At 42.7% G+C, this 23,741-nt stretch overlaps 1 protein-coding gene across 1 annotated transcript in view; it reads left to right on the forward strand.

Moving 5' to 3' along the window:
* The window catches only part of MAT1A (methionine adenosyltransferase 1A), a 178,266-nt gene extending 154,977 nt beyond the window's left edge, over positions 1-23,289 (forward strand). Inside the window, exons 6-9 of the mRNA XM_075347304.1 lie at positions 11,936-12,154; positions 12,301-12,483; positions 12,563-12,696; positions 22,318-23,289. Of these exons, the coding sequence (XP_075203419.1) occupies positions 11,936-12,154; positions 12,301-12,483; positions 12,563-12,696; positions 22,318-22,420 (639 nt within the window). The 3' untranslated portion in view covers positions 22,421-23,289. The remainder of the gene's footprint in view (positions 1-11,935; positions 12,155-12,300; positions 12,484-12,562; positions 12,697-22,317) is intronic.
* The last annotated feature ends 452 nt before the right edge of the window (positions 23,290-23,741 follow it).

Here is a 23,741-nt window from a genome sequence, read left to right on the forward strand (position 1 = left end):
TTCCTCAGCAGTTTTGCTGATACTATGCGCCCATGATAATCCCTCTCCCCCACCATACCATGACTGCCACCAAGGTGCTGCTGACCATCTGGACCTTGTAGATCTTGTTATCCCTTCCGCATATGACTCCTCCAGTACTTCCTCCTCTTCCTCCTGTACCAACACCTGACTCCGAATAATTCTTACAGTGTGCTCCATGTTGTAGATGACCAAAATTGTCACGCTAAGAATGGCATCGCCAGTGTTCAACATCTTCATCGACATTTGTAAACTGTGTAGAATGGTGCATAGGTCCTTGATTTGACACCACTCCAGCAGCGTGATCTGCACCACCTCTGGATCAAGTTAGCCCAGGGTATACATCATAACGTATTTCAGCAGGGCTCTGTGGTGCTGCCACAGACGCTGCAACATGTGCAGATTCAAATTCCTGCGTGTCGGAACATCGCATTTCAGACGTTTAACCACCAGACCTTAAGACTTCAGGAGCGATGAAAATTGTTGAGCTACTGGGTGCGAACGATGGAAGTGAGCACTTAGCGACTGTGCCCGCTGTATAAGGCCATGTAGGCCGTGATGTTGTTTTAAAAATTGCTGGAGAATCAGATTAAACATGTGAGCCATACAAGTCACGTGTGTCACATTGCCCTGACGAAGGCATGCTGCCATGTTTGCATCATTGCCACACACGGCTGTTAAGCCACCACCGGAGTCCGCTACATCAATTTGTACTCCTGTCGCAAGGTGACAACGTGTTCCTTTCGTGCATAGTGCTGATGATGGGAGAGGAATCAATGCCAGCGGCGCAGGTGGATGCAGGTTATGCTCACCCCCTGGGCTGCGTTACCTTGACATATGCAGAACCAATGGCTGAATGCAGGTGGTGGGTATCTCACAGATGAAGTACCATCATTCAGCTACAACCAATGGGAAGACACAACACCCTTTTTTAGGCCCCTCCTGTCTGAAGACCACTGCCAGACATAGCTATGAACCTCTGGTTACTGTTACCTCCAGTTTAGTTTTATGAGTTTGTGTGCTTGTTACCTGACTACTTTTCCTGCTTGCTGTTTAGGTACCTCGTTGGCCGATTCGCATTTCACCTCTGCTTTTTTTCTGATTAAGTCCTTTCCCTCCCATTCTGTTTCTCTTCCTCAATTAATGTTTTGACCCTGCATGACTACTATTCTCTGGAACTGCAGCCTTCCACAGGTATTGATCAACTTGTGCCCTGTGTCATTCAAAATCACTGTATAGAGGTTAAAGGGTTTCAGGGTTCTGGGGGTCCAGCTTGGTGAGTGGCTTCCCTCTAGCCTATCCTTTACAGCCCATCTGAGTGTGTCGACCCAGGCAGGCGTTACACCGTGCCCTCTGCAGAAGGCCATGTAGGCCGGGATAGTGGTTTAAAAATTGCTGGACAACCAGGTTCAACATGTGAGCCATACAAGGCACGTGTGTCACACAGACCTGAAGAAGGGCCGCAGACTGTTTTGCATCATTGTCACACCCGGTATTCCCTGGCTGCTGGTTGAATGGAGACAACCATTGATGAAACTCGGTCTCACTCTACAGAACTAACCGTCCACAACTCCTCAGCCATGTCTCACATTTCCCCTACATTTCAAAGTAAACATTTGACAACCTGATGGCCTTGAGCTCTGCTGCCAGCATAGGAAGAAGGTGTGTGGGATTCCTTGGGCGCAGTTACAAGGAAGGGTGGCCTGACCACACAGGGTTTGGGCTGAGGTGCAGGAACAACATGAGGTTGATGAGGCAGAAGCAGTGGAGGAACTTGTACATACAGAGGAAGGATTGAAACACACAACTCGTGGGGACGGAAAGACTTATACAGCAGACACTTCTCCATCTCTCACTATAGTTACCCAGTGCCCAGTCAGCGACATGTAACGCCCCTGTCCATGCTTACTGGTCCAAGTATCTGTGGTGAAATGCACCCTGTCACACAGAGAGTTTCTCAAGGAAGCAGTGATGTTGTGTGCGACCTGCTGGGGTAGCGCGGGCACGCATTTCTTGGAGAAGGAGTGGCGACTGGGCATCGGCTCTTGGGGCACTGCGATGGGCATAAGGTCTCGAAAATCCTCCGTTCAAAAGGTTGGAAAGGCAGCATTTCTGTACCCAACCGTTTGGAGATGCTGAAAGTCAACCTGTAAGCCATGTCATGCCCTTTGAAAATCATGTAAAACACAGCAAGGGGACTCCAACCACAGTCTCCCTTGTTTCCCAAAATTGGGCCACACACACAGCACTTGACTGTCATCAGTTGACCCCCATTTTCAAGCTTACAAAGAGGTTTTGCATGAAGCACTCTCAAAAATACACCAGCCTTTTGCCTCCCCTGGCTGACACAGGGGAAGAAAAGTCCTCTGAGAGCCATGACTTGTTCATCTTGGTTCTTGGAGAAACACAGCAAGGGGACTCCAACCACAGTCTCCCTCGTTGCCACTAATTGGGCCACACAAACCCCCACTTCACTGGCATCAGTTGACCCCCAATTTCAAGATGAAAAGATGCTTTGCATGAAGCATTGTCAAAAATACGCATGCCTTTCGCCTCCCCTGGCTGAGCCAGGGGAAGAAAAGTCCTCTGAGAGCCATGACTTGTTCATCTTGGTTCTTGGAGAAACACAGCAAGGGGACTCCAACCACAGTCTCCCTCGTTGCCACAAATTGGGCCACACGACCCCCCCACTTCACTGGCATCAGTTGACCCCCCTTTTCAAAATCAAAATGATGCTTTGCATGAAGCACTCTCAAACATACGCGTGCCTTTCGCCTCCCCTGGCTGAGCCAGGGGAAGAAAAGTCCTCTGAGAGCCATGACTTCCTCATCTTGGTGAACGTTAGTATGTCCACATTGTCAGTGGACAGACGCGTGTGCTTATCTGTCAGCACACCCCCAGCAGCACTGAGGACACGTTCCGAGAGAACGCTGGCTGCGGGACACGACAAGATCCACAAGGCGTACGTGGTGAGGTAAGGCAATTTATCCAGATTGGAAGCCTAAAATGAGCAGGGCTCAAGTTGCACAGTAATGGCATCGATGTTCCCTTTCATATACTCATATATCTGTGTCTCCTCCTCTTTTTCCTTGTCCAGCTCTTTTGTTTTCGCATGAGTATATGTCCTTGTCACTTTCCCATGTGTTTGTGTTGTGTTGTGAGTTGTTTGTCACTTTTTGGACACCTTTAAGGGTGTTTTCTAGGTGTTTTTATGTGTTTGTGATTGCCTCCCATTGTTTCCTATGGGGTTCAAGTGGTTCACCGAACTAGAACCAGACCTCGGTTCGGCGAACCGAGCTCAAGCCGAACCATGACCGGTTTGCTCATCTCTAGTCAGAATTGTACAATTTGACGTGGTCAGGAAGATGAAATCAGGCTACTGGTTGAAGGGGTTAAATTGTGCTCATGATTTTTTAGTCCTTTATTCAGTTAGTCTAGTAATGTATTTATTCTTTCATGCAACTGCATTTACCGCCCCAATTCTCAAAAAGTTGAGATGCTGCTTATAATGTAAAAAAATAAGAATAAAATAATTTGGAAATCTTTTATACAGTACAATGTAGATGTATTTCATTCAGAACACAACAAAGGACAGATCAAAAGTTGAATAATGTACCTTTTTCTATTTCATTTGAAAAAATTAACTCAAGTAGAATTTGGTAGCAGCTCTACAGTAAAAGAGCATTTGACAGGGAATAAATGTGGAAGAAGGGGCAGACATTGTAAGAATACCGGTACTCTCAAAAGTAATAACATTTTAAAAACTGCACCCTTTAAAGTATTCAAAACTACTGTCACAAAGTTTGGTAACTCTTCAGATATTTCATAGGAAATTAAAGAAAGTGAATCGAGTGAAAACATTTTTTTTCCCACTACAATGCAGCTTTAGCCCCAATTTTTTTTTCACGTGGGGTAAGGGAGTAAATGGACAACACAGTCTGTTATGCACTTTCTTTTAAACGTAGTAGTATCCATTATGTGGTCAGAAACTACTGTTTTGGCAGGAATCAGAAGTTAAGGAGCATTGAGTTAAGGAGATTGCCAATGTCATGTCACACATCCTTTAAGGAATCTATCTAAACTTTGGTGAAAATTTTCATAAAATAGGTGTTTCACTAAATTTTTATTAGATTGGTTATGAAAACTTACATTTTTTTTCAATAAATTGTTGTACTATATTTGTCTCAGAACTTTTCTTGAAGTTGGATGTACCCCGTATGTGTTAGGAAACTGCTGGCTTGGCACATAGCAGGGCTTAAAAAGGGAGGGAGCAGGAGTACACATTTGTCTGTACTAGATTGGGGATGCCATGTCAAATTTACAGAGCCCCAGAGATCCCAAAACAGCAGAAACCCACCGATAAGTGACCCAATCTGGCAAACTACACACCTTAAAGAATTCATCTACGAGTGCAGAAATGTTAACCCATAGAAGGTTTTTTTTCATCAAAGATTATTTTAGCTCCCAAATTTTAATTTGTACAAGGGTTAGTAGGAAAAAACGTACACCATAATTTGTTACCTACTTTCAATTTAATGTTGTATTACTCCATATGTGGGCATACACTAATGTTTGGTCATACAAAGGGGCAGGAAAAGGAAGGTGCAACATTTGGCTGAAATAGACTACGGTCATCATTTCACATTAGCCCCTGAAATTCCAGAAGAGCAAAAACTCCCCACAAGTGACCTCATTTTGGAAACTACACTGTATCCATTGATGATTTTACACTCCAAATTAATAAAGATGGCTAAAGTAGTTCATTCATTTTGAGCACAATAAAAATGCAAAAATGCTCTTTATGTCTTAAGGCCCTGTCCGCACTTACCGGATTTTGCCGCGGATTTTCTGCAGATTTGCTGCATGTTTCACTGCAGAAAATGTTCATAACATCTCTGCAGTGAATCACCAGCAAAACCTATGGGAAAAAAAATCCTGTGCGCACTAGGCGGATTTTGACAGCTGCATGTTTTGCTGCGAGATTCCCGCAGCAAAAACAATTGCATGTCACTTCTTTTCCGCACGTCGGTGCGGGATTTCACTCCATTGACTCCAATGTAATCGTGAAATCCCGCAGGGAATAACGCAGTCAATATAAACACGATCAAAGACCAAAGGGAAAAACGCTATGGATACATTATATAACCCAAGATTTAATATAATTCCCTAAATATAGGATTAATCACCCGGAAAAACTCCATCTATACAATTAGATAAGAGAATGTGTATCAAACACACACATAGGACTACTTTTTCCATAAAATGTAACAATCTTTATTGAAATTCAGAAAAACATACATATATAGATAAAAATACGATTGTTCATCAATGTACAAGGTATATAAAGGTATAAGGAGGACTTCTACCAGCAATCACCCCCCACATCAGTATATGTATGGGCCCTAATCAGTAAATGCAGTCCAATTCTGCATAATCTATAGTAGCAGCAGTAACAAAGTGTCTTCCTCAATAAACCAGATTAACAAATCTGCTGCATGTGTATAGAAGAATAGAGCTCAAAGACTGTCCAAGATGGTATTTCAGTAAATCCTAACTTCATAAGACTATGCAGGCACAGATCTGAATGATGAATAATCACTTTAAAAATAGAGAACAAAAACAAAATTAAAATTGAATCATAAAACACCATACATATCATACTACTCCTGGCTTTCTACAAAAAAGATGCAAAACTAAGTTTCTCGTTAAGCCCACTCGGTGTCATGGTTCCTAGGGTGACTATCCACCGACATTCCAGTTGTGCCAATTGCTTCTTTAGGTCACCCCCTCTAATGCCGCAGTGCAAGATGTCAATGCCCTTCAACTTCAAACCTGATGCATCACAATCATGAAAGGTCTTAAAATGTTTAGGGATTGGGAGCTGCTCTTCCCCCCATTGTTTGGGCCTGTTGCTTCTTTCTGTCCATAGTATGGATAAGCCTTGATTTCCTTATATATTCTTTTGTTATTTATTATACAGCTTGGTAATTACCCTTGGACAGTCTCTGAGCTCTATTCTTCTATACACATGCAGCAGATTTGTTAATCTGTTTTTTTGAGGAAGACACTTTGTTACTGCTGCTACTATAGATTATGCAGAATTGGACTGCATTTACTGATTAGGGCCCATACATATACTGATGTGGGGGGTGATTGCTGGTAGAAGTCCTCCTTATACCTTTATATACCTTGTACATTGATGAACAATTGTATTTTTATCTATATATGTATGTTTTTCTGAATTTCAATAAAGATTGTTACATTTTATGGAAAAAGTACTCCTATGTGTGTGTTTGATACACATTCTCTTATCTAAAGGGAATAACGGAGGCAGCAAATTCTGTGCGGTTCACTGCGTTTTCCTGCGTTATTCCCTGCGGTATTTCGCGGTTTACCTCCGGTAATGTACATCGCTTGCCTGCGGTTTTGCAAGGAAGTGATGTCATTACAGGAAGAGGAAGCGGAGCAGAGAGTAAACACACACAGATCAGACACAGACATCACAGACATAGAACACAGACACAGACACATAGAACACACATAGAAATCAAACGGAAATATAGAAAGCAAAACACGTGGGCTCCGCTGCATATTTACCTTCCAGCCGAGGTAAGCACACAGCGGCGGCCCGGTATTCTCAGGCTGGGGAGGGAGAGGGGCAGGGTTAACCTCACTCCCCCTCCCGCAGCCGAGAATATCAGCCGCAGGTGCCCCGGGACTGTCGCATGCATTATGCGGCAGTACCGGAGTGTCCCCGGCTCTTCTTGCTGACGTGTAGCAGTGGCAGTCAAGGTAATACAAGGAGTTAATGGTGGCGGATCGCCGCCATTAACTCCAGGCTTGATCATGGCAGCGTCTATGAGACAGCTGACATGATCAACCCGTAAGTAAAGTGAAAAAACACACACACCGAAAAATCCTTTATTTTAAATAAAACACAAATAATCCTCGTTCACCCTTTTATTAACCCCTCCCGAAACAAAGCTCCGGCGTAATCCACAGCTCCGACGTAATCCACAGCTCCGGCATCCTGCGAGGCTTGCATCCAGCCGCGACTGACACAGCGCTGAATGCAGCCTCGCAGCGAGACAGCAGAGGTAACTCCAGGGCATTTCCCACGGCCGGTAATGTGAACTCACTGCCGACCGTGAGAAATGCAGAGTGTGCTCACAGGGACTCTATCTATCTATCCCTCTATCTATCTTTCTATCTATCCCTCTGTCTGTATATCTATTTTTCTATCTATTCTTCTATCAATTTTTCTGTCTATTTCTCTATCTCAGAATGAAATAACTTTTTTTTCTTCAATGTGCTTTATTGCATTGAATGCAATAAAGCACATACGAACACGCACGCGGCAAAACCGCGGCAATACTGCGAACAATACCACGGTAAAACCGCGGCAAACAGCATGCAGTTTTTGGGTGCGGTTTGCCGCGTTTTTTTACCGCGGGTGCGGTAATCTTTGAATACCTGCGGAATTTTCTTGAGAAAATTCCATTTTCCAGTGCGCACAGGGCCTTAATCTGTTTTGCAACTTTTTAGCACAAAAGTAGAATTTATATTACAATGTAGCAGAAATTGGTCAAAGTATCAGGTTGACATAAATCACTACAGTAGGGACTAGACTACATTTCTGACAAAGTTTGCAACTTTTGGAAAAATTGCAAATGATTAGTAAGGCAACACCATTGGAAGCCTTACATTTTTCCCTATTATGGCAAACTAAAATAAAAAAGCTAAACACATGAAAAACAACTTAGAAAAAGCACAAGTGGAAAGATGAATAAGGTCAAATAAAAAAAGACACGGATACCATAAACTCAACCAAAGAAAGGAATACATGTAAGTGAAATTACCAATTGGACCCGCAATTATTTTTCCATTAAAATTTTGTTTTAGCCCCAAATGTTTTATTTTCACAATTAGTAATAGGAGACAGTGGACCTCAAAATATATTATGTGAATTCTATGTAATGTGGCAATTTGTGGTCAAATGCTTCTGTTTGGGCAGGTCATGGCAGAGTTCTAACGTGAAGCAGTGCTATTTGGTATAGATTTTTTACAACATTTTACATTTTCAGAAGTGGAACAACATAAAAAAAAACCACAAGCGACCCCATTTTACAAACTACAGCCCTCAAGGAGTTTATGTAGGGTTATACTGAGCATGTTAACAACACAGGCATCTCATGGAATTTATTATTTTGTTCTTGGAATATAAAAAACTATACTTTTTTCTACTAAAATGTTGCTTTAGTCCCAAATTTTTCATATGTTGCAAGCAGTAAAAGTAGACAGTGGCACTCCAATTTGTTACACAATTTATACCAAATGCTGCAATAGCGATACAGTATATGGTCATACACTGTTTGGGGGAACAGCAGGGCTCGGTGGGTAAGAAATGCTGTTTGCCTTTTGAAGAACAGATTTTGCTGTAATAGTTTGTGGTTGCCATGTGCTAGCCTCTAAGGTGGTACAACATCAGAAACCTCAAAATTACCCCATTTTGGAAATTAGCACACAGTGGCTATTGCAAAGTGACAATTCCAAATATCCCATTTTAGTGTGCAGTAAATTGTACCCTGCTTTAGCTTCTGGCTGCAATTGTGGTTCAGCAGCATGAATTATGTGATAGGTTCCCTTTCAGTAGAGTTTTTTGGGGGGAGGTTTTAATGTGGGCTCTGGGCAAGAAACAGTTGGGAAAAAGTTGTAAAAATTCTCTACCTGAAATCATCACTGACTAGTTGAGCTCTTGAGTATATATTCAGTTTTATATGCAATAAACAAACCATGCTCACTTCATCAATATCTACCTCAAGAATACTTCCCCTCTCATGCTCTGTGTTGAAAGTATCATTCGATTCACATATTAGTCCTTAAATATTGAACAAAAAACATTTCATCTTGTCCAAACATAAACTGAAAATCGATTGTCTACTTTTCACTATTAATTTGCAGAATTTTTGCCAGGTCATTTTTATTGCACAGTTAATGCTGCTGAAACAAAACCCCAAAACAATGGCTGCTCAGTTAGGATCTTTAGGGACCGTACTGTGTGAAGGCTGTTGGCCTGGAGGAATTGAGTTCATGTTATATAAACCTGATGAAGACCAAAGGTTGTGGTATCAAATTCACATGTTTATGGTCTTCAACATTAGCAACATGTTTTTTAGTCTCCCTGGTCTCTGTCTGCTGTCTGCCTATTACACTCATCATCTCATAGCAAGAGCCTTGACATAGCGCATTCCCTCTATAGATCCGACTCCTAACGGCATTGCACATATAGGTCTATTGGGATTAATTGTGTAAATTGTTGTAGCTGTCATGCATCTATGGTCTATAAGTTGATGCAGCAAGAATTTAGCAGTATGGATGGAGATATGTGAGTTTCAGGTTGTGTCCACAATACAACATAATAAACTGGGAGTCCATAGTTTACTTATGTGACACCCCTGGACTATCAGGTGGTCCCAGGGTACTGAACAAGCTGCCCTTCCGTGCAGTATTCCGCCTCCCTCTTGGTTCTGGGGCCCTACTTAAGTGGTGTTGCCTCTAACAGCAAATCAAAATCCTAGAGACACCCTGCATCACAAACACCTGACACACCGGTGGACGGCTGAGTGAGTACTAGAGTGACCCCTTCATCCCCACGGCACTCCCCCTTCACCGAGTCCTGGGGCATCCCCTACCCGTGGAGAGTTCCAACACCTTGCTGCCGCATTCCATCATCCCTGAGTACACCCAGCAGCAGCGGTGGTACTCCTAATTACCACACACCACGGGTGGTGTCACGAACTATAACTCCCCTGTAAATATCCCCCTTTTCATTCGAGTGGCCGCATGACCCCCCGGGTCCGGAGACCCTTGAGCCACAGCTAACCCAGATCCGGGCAGCTCGGCTGCTTCCACGGGCGCAGTACACTTATATGTACGCCATTCATTAAAGAAGTTATTTCATCTTCGTTTTCTTTTATGCCTATTATAGTAAAAACAATGGCGGAATTGTGTTTCTTACACCAGTTAACTGCACTTGGAAGGAACATTTTCCCCATTTTTCAGTAAATTATATGGTAAAATTAATGGTGTCTTTCAAAACATAATTTTCCTGTCAAAATTAAGCCTTCATTCGGCTATGAAAATGGAAAATAAAAGTTATGACTTTTAGAAGAAGGGGAGGAAAAATTCTGAGGTGTATCACTTTTGGACGTATACATCTAGTTGAAGCGGGCAGCAGTATATAACTGACTATGTTGTGCTGACCACCTCCAATAAACACATTCAGATGACAACTATGCATGAAGAGCATACCGTGAGTCAATCTACATCATTTATAATCAATGTTGGTGCATAAGCCCGAATAACATTTTGTGGGGAGTTGGATGTAAGCCCCGACGGATTCACTGACCAAAGGAGAAATCACTATGTAAACAAAACTTGGGGGTACCAATAATTCTAAATATTTCAAATAAATGATACCTGAAGATATTTATTAGAAGAAGTGAAGTTAGATTTATTGGCCTCAATTAATCAAGGCAGGCGTCTTTAATTCAGGTGTTTATGAGAGGGCAGAATGGAGTGTGAGCTGCCTGGTTCATTAAGGCTATATGCACACTGTGTTTTTTATGTGTTTTTGGGTGCAGTTTTGTCACGAATCTGCATACCTATCCTTATGCCAGCAAGTCAATAAGAATTCTGAAGTCTTGTGCATGTGTTGCTTATTTTTCCCTGGCAGATTTGGTGCAGAAAAAAATCTGCAGCATGTCAATTCTTTCAGCGTGTTTACCAGAGTTTTTCCACCCCAAATGCATGAAAAATGCAGCAACAAACGTAGCAAAATGCACCTAAAATAAGGGAAAAATGTGGCAAAAAAATGTGCTTTTTTTCTGCCAGGAGATGCAGATTTGGTTCAGAAATTTATGCAACCAAGTACTCAGTGTGTGCACATAGCCTAAAGGCTACTTTACACACTGCGATATCAGTCCCGATATCGCTAGTGTGGGTACCTTCCCCCATCTGTTGCGCGACACAGGCATATCGCTGCCCGTGCCGCACAACATCGCCCAGAGCCGTCACACATACTTACCTGTCCGGCGACGTCGCTGTGACCGGCGAACCGCCTCCTTTCTAAGGGGGCGGTCCGTGCGGCGTCACAGCGACGTCACTGAAACGTCACTGAACCACCGCCCAATAGCAGCGGAGGGGCGGAGATGAGCGGGACGTAACATCCCGCCCACCTCCTTCCTTCCGCATAGCGGCCGGGAGGCAGGTAAGGGGAGCTTCCTCGTTCCTGCGGCGTCACACGCAGTGATGTGTGCTGCCGCAGGAACGAGGAACAACTTCGTTACTGCTGCAGTAACGATTTTTAAGAATGGACCCCCGTGTCGCCGATTAGCAATTTTGCACGTTTTTGCAACGATGCAAAATCGCTTATCGGTGTCACACGCAACGGCATCGCTAATGCGGCCGGATGTGCGTCACAAATTCCGTGACCCCAACGACTCCGCATTAGCGATGTCGCAGCGTGTAAAGCCCGCTTTAGAGGTACATGCCTCCTGGTTAGTCAGGCGAGGTACAAAGTACCGTGCGCCTCCATGCTACTCACCAGTCAGTCACTGGAGTAAGATTTGTGGGGTAAGGAACGTCACCATTTATTTGTATTTACACACTTCCATCCTGCCCCAGCTCTGGACACTCTTTCGGAGCTGAGTGAAATGGAGTTAAAACTACACACAATTTTCAAGACTATTTTTGCCAGTTTTCTGGAGTAAAAGCTATGCTGACTTGGAGCCATTTTCTTTATATTGTATAATTTGTCTTTTTTTCTGCTGTATAAGTTTTGTAAACGTTAATTTTCTTTGTGTAACTGTGCTAAGACAGCCAAGTCCCAATTTGTTTGCTTTGTTTTTACATTCAGGTTACAGTGAAGTACATTCAAAAGAATGGTGCTGTTATTCCTGTCCGGGTGCATACTATTGTAATATCAGTGCAGCATGATGAGACCATCTCCTTAAGTGATATGCAGGAAGCCTTAAAGGATAAAGTTATAAAGGCTGTTGTTCCTGACAAATACCTGGATGAGAAGACTATATACCATTTACAGCCAAGTGGGCGCTTTGTCATTGGTGGTCCTCAGGTGACTTCACTAACTACTTTCTGAATATGCCTGGAACATATATATTTTCTTATTGCACTTCTTAAATTTTATTTTCTTGTAAAATTTTGTCTATCATATGTATTCCTTATAACAAAACATTTTTTTTCAATATATATATATAACAGGGTGATGCTGGCGTCACAGGCCGTAAGATTATTGTAGATACATATGGAGGATGGGGTGCTCATGGCGGTGGAGCTTTTTCAGGAAAAGACTATACAAAAGTAGATCGGTCTGCTGCCTATGCTGCCCGCTGGGTTGCTAAATCTTTGGTGCATGCTAAGCTCTGCCAACGTGTTTTGGTTCAGGTATCATTAATTTTCTTTTATTTCTTGTGTTTTTACCTAAAAAAAGACCTGTAATTTTATTTTTATACGGATTTACTAGGTGTCATATGCCATCGGTGTGGCCCACCCATTATCAGTTTCACTGTTTACTTATGGGACCTCCGAAAAATCTGAGAAGGAGTTGTTGGACATTGTCAATAAAAACTTTGATCTCAGACCTGGAGTCATAGTCAGGTAAATTTTAAAGAAGCATATCTGATTAATTCTGAATATTTCATATTAAATTTAACAATTTACTAAAGTATAGGAGTGGTTCTTGACATCTACTTGTCACACCAGTCAAGAGTATGAAGAAAATATGGTTTTTAAGAACAAATTTGCACAGGTATTGTGTGTCCGGTACAGCCTCTATAGATAAAGGGATATTCTCCCCTATTGAATAGTACACATATCTTGTGATGGAGCATGTCATGATTTTTTTTGCTGTGGGATCAATTAAAAAAAATTCTGTATGTCAGCAGTATACACTGCAAGCTGTAGAGGCCTCCAACACCAAAAGAGATTATACTGGTTCTAGACAAACTATCAGTAATACCCCGGAAATTAAATTCTTTCACAGAACCTCTCATAAACAGTTTGATGCTGCCACAATCTCCCCATTCAATATGATGCCCCACTGCCCCGCTATACACAGTGTAATGCCCCGACAGCTCCCTTACATATAGTGTAATGTTTCCACAGCTCCCCTTTACACAGTACAGTGGTTCCCATAGCCTTCCACACAGTATGATCACCCCCACAGCCTACCCTATACAAAGTTTGATGGCCGCAAAGCTCCCCCATACAGCGTATGATGGCCCTTACAGCTCCTTCACAAAGTTTGATGGTCCCTTACACCCATATACAAACTATTGTACACATTAGGATGAGTTTCAGACTCCATACCTCACCATCCACTACAGCTTAGAACGTGATATTACTTTCATTTTATAGACAATCATCTCAGCTATCTCATACATAAATTTGACTTGTAACTTTTTAGCATATGATTAGTTATGCAGATTCTTTTTCTTGAGCCGTTAGCCCCTTTTTCCCTTATTTCTTCATGACTCATTTGCACCCATCAAAGCCTAGTCTATTTTTTGTACTTTTTTGCAAACTCAAGCTGCTGCTTCTCATGATGATATTGAAGTTGAGGCTTCTTCACCTTTTTTCTGTCCACCATTGCAGATTAGTGTAACGTGCATTACACGATGCTTGCATGGACATCCGTGCTCTCACTATTATGAAGCATATGAACCATTTACACTGCAGTGTTTGTTGCTCCAGAACTGATAGACCTTGTGATGATTTGTTGTCCCTGATATTTTGCTTGGACATCCCCCTCTTGACTTTTGAATGGATGAACGAACTTCATTTCGTATGCTTCCAACTTTCATGATGAAGTTTGACAATTTTTTGACCGAAACACCACTATCAATGAGCTTGATGATGCAGTTTCTCTTTCCTTGGGAAATCTTCATGGCTGCTCCTCGATTCAAACCAGTGGCCTTTTACTTGGTAATCAACCTAATGACACACTGAGCTATTATGAAATGTGAGAACCGGTTGTAATTTGTAGTATACATAAAGAAAAATATTTTTTCCATCACCATGAGCGATGCAGTGGCAATGCATTGACATGACAAGAATCTGCATGGTACTTTGATGGCACTCACACAATGCAGTTTGCCAAAAATAGTTGAAATAAAATTTATGTATGAGATAGCCAAGATGATTCTCTATGTAATGAAGGAAGTCTCATGATCGAAGCTGTAACGGATGATGAGATATGGAGCCGAAATGTTAAAGTCAAACATTCAAAATATTGTTACCCTTTTTCTCAACAGTGTATACAGTATGATGGCCTCCATAACCCTCGATGATGTCCTTACAAGTCCTCTATTAGCATTATAATGTCGCCATATACACATAATTCTGGCCCTCAGAGCTCCCCAATACACAAAATGTTGGCTCGACAGCTTCCTACCCCCGGTATTATAGCTCAACAGCTCTTTATACATAGTATGATTGTGCTGCTATACACAATATGATAGTCCCCTATGCACAGTATGATGCCCACCAGCTCCTTATACACAGTATGATGGACCACTATACACAATATGATGGTCCGTCAGCTGCATAAGGATTATGACATCCTCACAAGTACTGACTGACAAAAAAATAATAAAAAAACAACTATTCACCTGTCCACATTACCCTGATGCTTTGCTTTGCTCATTACATCATGTGGCCTGAGGCTCAGAGCATCAGGCATCATCAAGTGATATCATTGCGTTTGCTGCTCAGATGCATGAGTTTAATGGTGGATCAGGACGCTGAAGGTCTCCCTCCTCTAAGATTGTATTTAACTGTATTTGCATCCTGAAGATGTACATTATTTTGCACCCCCCAACAATTAATTTTCCTAACAAATTCACCGAAGTCTTAGGAGCAAAGCTAAAATTTAGACTAACTTTATAGACAATTATCTTGGCTATCTCATACATAAATTTGGGTTGCATCTATTTATCATTTGATTAGTTATGGAGATTCTTGTCATTGTTACTGTTTTGCTCATGATGGTGGAAAAATATTTTTCTTTATGTTTACTACAAATTACAAACTGACCTTACATTTCCTAATGGCTCAGTGTGTTATTAGCTTGATTCCCAAGTGAAAGGTCATGGATTTGAATTGACGAGCAGCCATGAAGACGATTGCCCTAGAAAAGAGAAACAGCATCATCCAGCACATCGATAGCGGTCTCTTGCTCAAAAAAAATTACTAAACTGCATCATGTGAGTGCCATGACAGTTAGAAGACTACGAAATTAAGTCTGTCTATATGCATTCAAAGCAAAGAGGTGGATGCGTCTTAGTGAGATCCCATGCAACCACTGTGTGATGCACGTTACACAAGTCTGGAATGGTGTCCCGAAAAAGGGAAAGAAGCCTCCCCTTCAATTTCAAGCATCAGCTTGAGTTTGCAAAAGAATACAAAAAGTGGACACTAGGAGATTGGAAACTGGTGATTTGGAGCAATGATATGAAAGTCAATAGACTAGGCTCTGATGTGTGCAAATATATCTGGAAGAAACAAGGTAAAACTGGGCTAAAGGATTGAGAAGTTGAAGAACCTTTCAAGTTTGATGGAGGAATCCTAATCATATGGGGATCTTTCACAGCCAAAAGTGTTGGATACTTGACCAGTATCGATGGTGGTCTCAATACTGAGCAATATGTGAGTATCCTACAAGATGAGTTACTTCATACATGCGAGTACTATGGGTATGAAAAGGATGACAGTATTCCAGCAGGTCAACGACCTAAAGCATATGTCAAGATTAGCAAAGAAATAATTCAATGACAATGAAGTAGAAGTACTGGATTGGGCCCCACAGTCCTCACACCTCAACCTAATCAAAGACTTGTGGGTAGCATTGAAGAAAAAGCTGTATACATACCCAAGTGAGTCAACTAGTATGCCCCAATTTTGGGAATGTGTAGAAGAAACCTGGGATCTGATTTTTGATGAGACATGCTTGAATCTGATCAAGAACTTGTCCAGAAGGATTCAAGTAGTGTTGAAGCCAAAGGTGGATTTACAAAATACTAACATAATAATACAAATTTAAATTTATATTTCAAGGAGCAAAACAAAACAATCTGCATAACTAATCATATGATGAATAGTTGGAAGTCAAATTTATGTATGAGACAGTTAAGATGATTGTCTTTATCAAGGCCTCCCCTTGATAAAGCATTTAAGCTGCATGCTTGTCGTGGTTGTGTTGAGGACATCTCAATGGGTTATCTGCAATTTATCACTGTATGCAATATTGCTCTGCACCTGTCATAAGATCTTCTGGCAATTTAATCGGATTTTATCAGCTATTATTTACTGTGTGTTCCCAGGGTTCTTTCCTCTTTATTTTCAGCATTTTATTATAATACTATTATGTTGGTAGTTTTAAAGTTACTTCAGCCACACATTTTGTTCTTCCTTAGTTCTTAGGAGCACTCAGTTGTATAAAATAGTATTGGGAACCTGTATTTTTAGCGACCGTTCCTGACCTGGATATAGATTGTGGTTGGTGACTATAGATAGATAGATACACAACAGAAAAAAAGCAGCTGAAAAAAACAGAGGAAAAAAGGCAAACTGAACAGTATTTTACACAAACTCCAAAAATGGACCTGAGAAAATTGTTTGCAGCTGTTATGCATGTACATATTTGAAAATAAGTAAAGAGGTAGTATAACCTATCTCACTGCAGCCGCACATGCAACCTACTGGTTCCTGTACAGACTGGTATTCCTAAGTGCACAACACCCTAATGGTTCTTGCACATACTCAAATATTTATAGCCGCACAACTAGAAACCCACAACTCAGACCCATCTACCTGAAAGGCTTTGGGGTTTTCTCTCAAACCTCTTGAGGATTCATAGGGGAGATTACTAAAGCTGGGTTCACACTAAGCGACAGCGACAACGACGTCGCTGTTACGTCACCATTTTCTGTGACGTAACAGCGACCTTGTAAGTCGCTGTTATGATCGCTGCTTAGCTGTCAAACACAGCGACGCAGTAGCGATCATAACGTCGCTACATGTGCAGAGAGCAGGGAGCCGTGCACCTCTTAGCGCTGGCTCCTTGCTCTCCTAGCTACAGTACACATCGGGTTAATTAACCCGATGTGTACTGCAGCTACATGTCACAGTGCTGAGAGCAGGGAGCCGCGCACAATGCTTAGTGCTGGCTCCTTGCTCTCCTAGCTACAGTACACATCGGGTTAATTAACCCGATGTGTACTGCAGCTACATGTGCACAGAGCAGGAGCCGGCACTAGCAGCAAAGCAAGAGCGGCGGAGGCTGGTAACGAAGGTAAATATCGGGTAACCAGGGAAAGGTCTTCCCTTGGTTACCCGATGTTTACAGTGGTTACAGCTTTCCGCAGCTGCCAGACGCCGGCTCCTGCTCCCTGCTCGCTTCATTTCGTCGCTCTCTCGCTGTCACACACAGCGATGTGTGCTTCACAGCGGGAGAGTGACGACGAAAAAATTAAGCAGGACATTCAGCAACGAGCAACGACCTCACAGCAGGGGCCAGCTCATTGCTGAATGTCACACACAGCGACAGCGACGGGACGTCGCTGCAACGTCACAGAAAATGGTGACGTAGCAGCGACGTCGTTGTCGTCGTCGCTGTGTGTGACACCACCTTTACTCTACAAATCAAGATAAGGTAAATGAGCAGAGATAGACAAGGACCCAAGGTGTGAAAACAAAAAGCATGTGCACAAATGGACAACTGAGAAATAATAAATGCAAATAAGGGTAAACTCCAAACAACCTAACAGTAAACAAAATATAGGTATAAGAAAGGCAAAGGAAAATGTACTGAGAAACAACACTGGTCTCTGTCTGAATCTCTTAGTTGCAGGGCTGGGACTCCTTAGTGGTCATCCACATAGAAATATAGCTGGCAGAAAATGCTGGTTTAGGCCTCTGCCACACTCACGTGAATTTCACGCACGTGCCGAGAGACACGTATTTTCCCTGCGTGTTGCGTGCAGGTAAGTACGTGTCTCTGGTACGTGCGTGACACGTGTGTTCTACGTGTGCTATCCGCGATAGCACACGTAGAATCAGTAATTATTATACTCACCTGGTCCTCCCTGCTGTCCGCGCTGCTGTCCGTGGTGCTGATCCTCGGTCTCCAGCCCTCCCGTCTCCCCGCTGCTGCTGCTGCCAGGCAGTGAAGTGAATATTCTATGAGATTAATGAGCGGCGGTCGGCAGCAAGAGGCAGCAGCGGCAGAGACAGGAGGGCTGGAGAAGGTGAGTTAATGTTTTTTATTTTTTTCCCTGACATGTGTGTTTACTCCGGCGCGTGTCACACGGGACCGCATCCACACTACACCCGTGTGGTACGGGTGCGGGCCGTGTAACACCCGTGCTGCCGGAGAAAACACTGACATGTCAGCGCTTTGAAAATCGCACACACGTACAAACGCACACGGACACACGTTCCGTGTGGTTTTACGTGTGTGTGCCTGCTACCATAGGGTAGCATTGCTGTACATGTCTCCGTGCCGCCGGTACGTGTAAAAAATGCCAAACACGTGCCGGAGGCACGGATGTGTGGCAGAGGCCTTATAGAGAGTATAAATAGCCACACCCAGGATGTCATAGGATGGAGAAAATGAACAAGTGAGAATACCTAATAACCACAAACCAAAAAAAGGATAGCAGCAAACGTAAATTTGGACAGAGAACGACCAGGCTATTGTTCAGCATGGAAGAAAACGGACCACACTGCACAAGGCCACCGGTTCGAGTCCCAAATCCAAGGCATAACAGCACAATTCCAAAATTTTGTGTAAACAACTTTGTTTCAAGCATGTGATGCTTGTTCAAACTTGCCTGTGGCAAGTAACAGATGTGGGCATTATGAGAATCCCTCCTATAACTAGATAAAAAGGGAGACATTGACTGTTTGCATTGTTTGTCTGTGTGTGCCCCACTAAGCTTGGAGAACAGAAAGAGGAGTAGAAAACTGTCTGAGAACCAAAATTGTTGAAAAATATCAACAGTCTTAAGGTTACAAGTCCATTTCTAGAGATCTTGATATTCCTTTGTCCACATTGTGCAACATAATCAAGAAGTTTACAACATATGACACTGTAGCTAATCTCCCTGGACGTGGATGGCAGCGAGGAATTCATGAAAAGTTAGTGGATAAGCATTCAATCTGTTCTGCAAGCTCAAGGTGCATCAGTGTCAGTGCAAACTATCTATCAACATTTGACTGAAACGCTATTGTGATACCGTGGCTCCCCAAGGTGGTCACACATAGAATGGGCCCCTGCATAACATCTTCCCTCACAGGGTTACACCAAGCCAACGAAACCCTAGTCACCCCCCCCCAGGGTAGGACAGGCACACTAGTGGGCAGGATGAGGCGGAAGGACAATGCCCACCTAGGGGTCTAGAGAACCCGGGGGCAAGAAAAGAGTGAGTTCAGTTGGAGTTGAGAGGAGAAGGTCAAGTGCAAGGGAAGTCAGAAAGCAAAGGCGTCGGAGTTGGAGCCCCGGCGTTCTGGCTAGGTGGCAGACGGTGGTCAGTGTCCGACAGGAGATGGGAAGACGGCTGCTGGAGATCCGAGGTGGACCAGGACAGGGTAGGAGCCTGCCGGTACCGACACCGGAGAACTGACCCAGAAACCGTGCACAGAGGGGGTAGTTGGACCTTGAAGCCAGGACCGGAACCAACGGCCTCGCTAATTAACCAATTGAGGACAGGATTATAGGTCCTGTCTGAACCAAAGTCCCAAAAGCAGACATCAGCCCACCGCGGGGGATAGGGCATCCGCCAGGGCCCGGTAGATCCCAAGGGCCAGCGTCAGCGGGCAAGGCTCCAAATAGACGTTATGGGAGCAGGCACCCATGTTCCATACCAGGAAGTCCACAAGAAACAAAAGTAGTGCAGAGGAAAGTGACACAGACCATCACCCCAGGTGAGGGACTAGAATCCACCCGGCCGCGGAGCTCCGGCCACTGGCACCTTGATGTACCACGGACTTGTGTGATTTCTTAAATAGTGAGTACACCAACATCCCCCGGTCCGTCCGGGCGCGCCGATCCCTACAATCACCATCCTCAGCACAGAGACACTGGGCCCCGGGGCATCCATCCCTACCCACGGAGGGTTAACAACAGCTAGCTGCCATCCCAATGCCCTGGGTGCTCCCCAATAGCAGTGGTGGTACCCCATTTTACCACACACCGTGCGTGGCATCACGGACTGTATACAATATCCTTACATACCAACATCCCCCTTTTATTTCGAAGTGTCCACGAGACCCCCGGGTCCAGAGACCCCTCGAACCAGACTGCAGATCCGGATCCAAGCAGCCCGGCTGCCAACGTAGGGGCAGTACACTACGAAAATTTGGCGTCACAAACAGGATTCTTATCCCATCCCTGACCTGGATGACGTGCGCCTTCTTTTGAACCGTGAACCGTTACAAAATTTTGGACTGCCGCCATCTTTGGCGCCAAAACAAAAACAGTGTCATAGTCTTCCCCGAAAATGTACCCGCGGACTCTGCCTCAGGTTTGTCTGAAGGTTTGCCGCAGCTGCTCCCCGGAATCCGCAGCTTTCCATTGCTGCGGGATTTGTGCATTTGTGTTGCGGTAAACCTGCGGGAAAAGTGCGGAAATACCTGCAGAAGTCCAGCCCTCTATCTCCATAGTGACATCCACAGATATTTCCGCATGAATAATTGACATGCAGTTACACGTGGCTGCGGGAAATCCGCAGCATTTTCCACAGCCGCATATACCGCAGCATTGATACAGCACTCCCCAAATCCCATAGGGTAACATGGGGAGAGTCTGTACTTGCGCAAACCTGCGTATTTATCTGGAAAATCCAGATAAATCTGCAGGTTTTCTGCAGCAAAATCTGTGGGTACATTGTCCCATGGGCACATAGCCTAAGGGGTTAAAAAAATGAGAAGTTTGTCCAAAAAAATTGACATTTTGTCAATTTTCCGCAACCTATAGCGTTCTCATTTTTCAGGATCATTGACTTAGTGATGGCTTATTTTTTGCGTCTCAAGCTGCCGGTTTTAACAGTACCATTTTTGCGCAGATGCTACGTTTTTATCGCCTGTTATTGCATTTTGTGCAAAATTTGTGGCGACCAAAAAATGTAATTTTGGCGTTTGAAATTTTTTTTCCTTTTACACCGTTTACCGATCAGATTAATTGATTTTATATTTTGATAGATTGGGCATTTCTGAATGCAGCAATACCAAATGAGTGTATATTTTTTTTATTTTTTTAACCCTTTAATTTTTAATGGGGCAAAAGGGATGAATTGAACTTTTAGTTTTTTTATTTTTTTCAAAACATTTTATTTACTTTTTTTTTATTTTATTTTACTAGTCCCCTTAGGGGACTATAAGAATCAGCAGTCTGATCGCTCTTCCATATATCTGCTTATCACAGCTACACAGCTGTTAACACCAGATATGCTCATCTCCAATCTCACACAGCTCAAGGCCGTGTGAGACAGGAAGTGAGTCATGTGAGCTACAGGAGTCATCACATGACGTTTTGCTACCATGACAAGCATCGGATCCACGTGATCACATCACGTGACTTCCGGTGTCGGGTGGTGAGTAAACGGAACACCGCAACTGCTATTGTAATGACGCTGTGACAGTTTCACAGCGGCATTTAAGGGTTTAACAGTATGGACAGATTGTGGATCTGCACATACCTTGTAGGCACACATGACAGCTGTATAAATCAGCTGACATGTGCGCGGATCCCCCACGACTGCCCACGGCAACCGTGGGGGATTAACACTATGACTGATAGGACGTAGTTTTACAGCCCACAGTCGTTAAAGGAAGTGATTGATTTAAGTAATTTATTCCAAATATTAATTTGAGCGTGCTAACAATGTTGTCTGGCCCATTTTGGGGGTTTTGTGTGAAATTATGTTCAATTTGCCTTTTTTCTTAGTTTTTTGTGTTTTCCCAACACTTGCAAAGGAATTAAACATGTGTATGACAAAATATGTGGAATTGCAATAATTTTCTTGGAAAAATACTTTTCTGGAACAACTTCAAAGGTTTCAACACTTTCAGCCATGACTGCACACGTGTGTGTGTGTGTGTATATGTGTAATTATATATATATATATATATATATATATATATATACAAACACGCACGACATAAAATAATATATACAGATATAACAATCTTTTGAAATGTAGACTATTTTTCTTTCCACAGGGATCTTGATTTGAAGAATCCTATATACCAGAAAACTGCGTGTTATGGGCATTTCGGAAGAGATGGATTTTCTTGGGAAGTTCCAAAGGAGTTGGTCTTTTAACAAAAGATAGAGAAACTGACAATATTGATTAGGAAATAGGAAAACATAGGACATTTTCCTTCAGGAATTCCTAATTTACCATTAATTAACATTTATGATGGCATCAAGGAAAATATCATGAGGCAATAGCAGTGCAAGGATCTTCTGGAAGTGAAAAGTAGTAATTCAAATGCAACAAAAAATGTTATTTCATCCTTGATTGTGATGGAAAAGTAGTTTTTCTGCTCTCTGCTTACATGTAGATTATTTTCATTGTCTGAATAACCTAACAGTGCTGTTTTATCAACTACACAACATGACCTAACGTTAATATTTATGATGCCAATAATAAGTCTTCAATACATTTCTTTAGATGTAATGCAACATCTTCAAGACATTTTTCGGTTTACACACACTGTAGGTATTGTTATCATCAACTTGGCCACATGAACCAATGTTTGTAAAAAATATTTTTAAAAATCAAAATATGTTCAGAATACATTCTGCATTAATTCATTATGGTTTTCTTGATTTTTCCGTTCTTTTAATACTTCATACTGTAGTTTACTTCTCGGAGATGAAAATCTGTCTTGGTTATATGATGGATACTGCTCATTTTGGTACTATTATAGATAGTGTATTTTAAAGAGTAGTGTGCATGAAGTGTGACACCGATAGAAATGGACACCTGTACAAGAGCAGTTTATGGGTCCCTTGCTCTAGTAACTCCACAAAGAGCACCCCCTCATGTGTCTTTAACAATCTACCAGTAACAGTGATAGAATTAATGAGCTTAGTCCTTTACATCCAATCTAACATAGTAGTAAACTGCTATTAAAATACTACTCCAGGACTTTTTCTTTTATTTCCCCAACTGTTAGCTATCAATAATGTGTGTGCATTAAAATACTCAGACATTGCTGTCCTTTGCCTTTTCCAGCACCTTTCCAGTCCTTTCCTGCATCATGTGACCACAGTGGATACTAACCAGCTCACAGCAGGGTCCTTTTGTGTGGACCAGAGGTCCCTTTTTGAATTTAGTTCTATAAGACTCAGTATGAGGCTGAAATACACTTACATTAAGAAAGTAACTAACTGATCACTGCGTGAACCGGGGAGAAAGAACTGAGGTCACATGATGGAAGAGAAGACTGAAGCAGAGCTGGACATTGCAGAATAAAGCGATAACAATTATCTGAATATGCAGAGTGTACTGATACCTAATGGATGGAGAGGTTCTTTAGGGTGGTGATGGGCCGCCTTATCCACTGGGTCAAGTGGCACTTATTTTATATAAGATCATGATTATGCATCACATAAGTCAACTTTGCTTGAAATTATG

Source organism: Anomaloglossus baeobatrachus, chromosome 5 (genome assembly GCF_048569485.1).
Source record: "Anomaloglossus baeobatrachus isolate aAnoBae1 chromosome 5, aAnoBae1.hap1, whole genome shotgun sequence".
NCBI lineage: Eukaryota > Metazoa > Chordata > Amphibia > Anura > Aromobatidae > Anomaloglossus > Anomaloglossus baeobatrachus.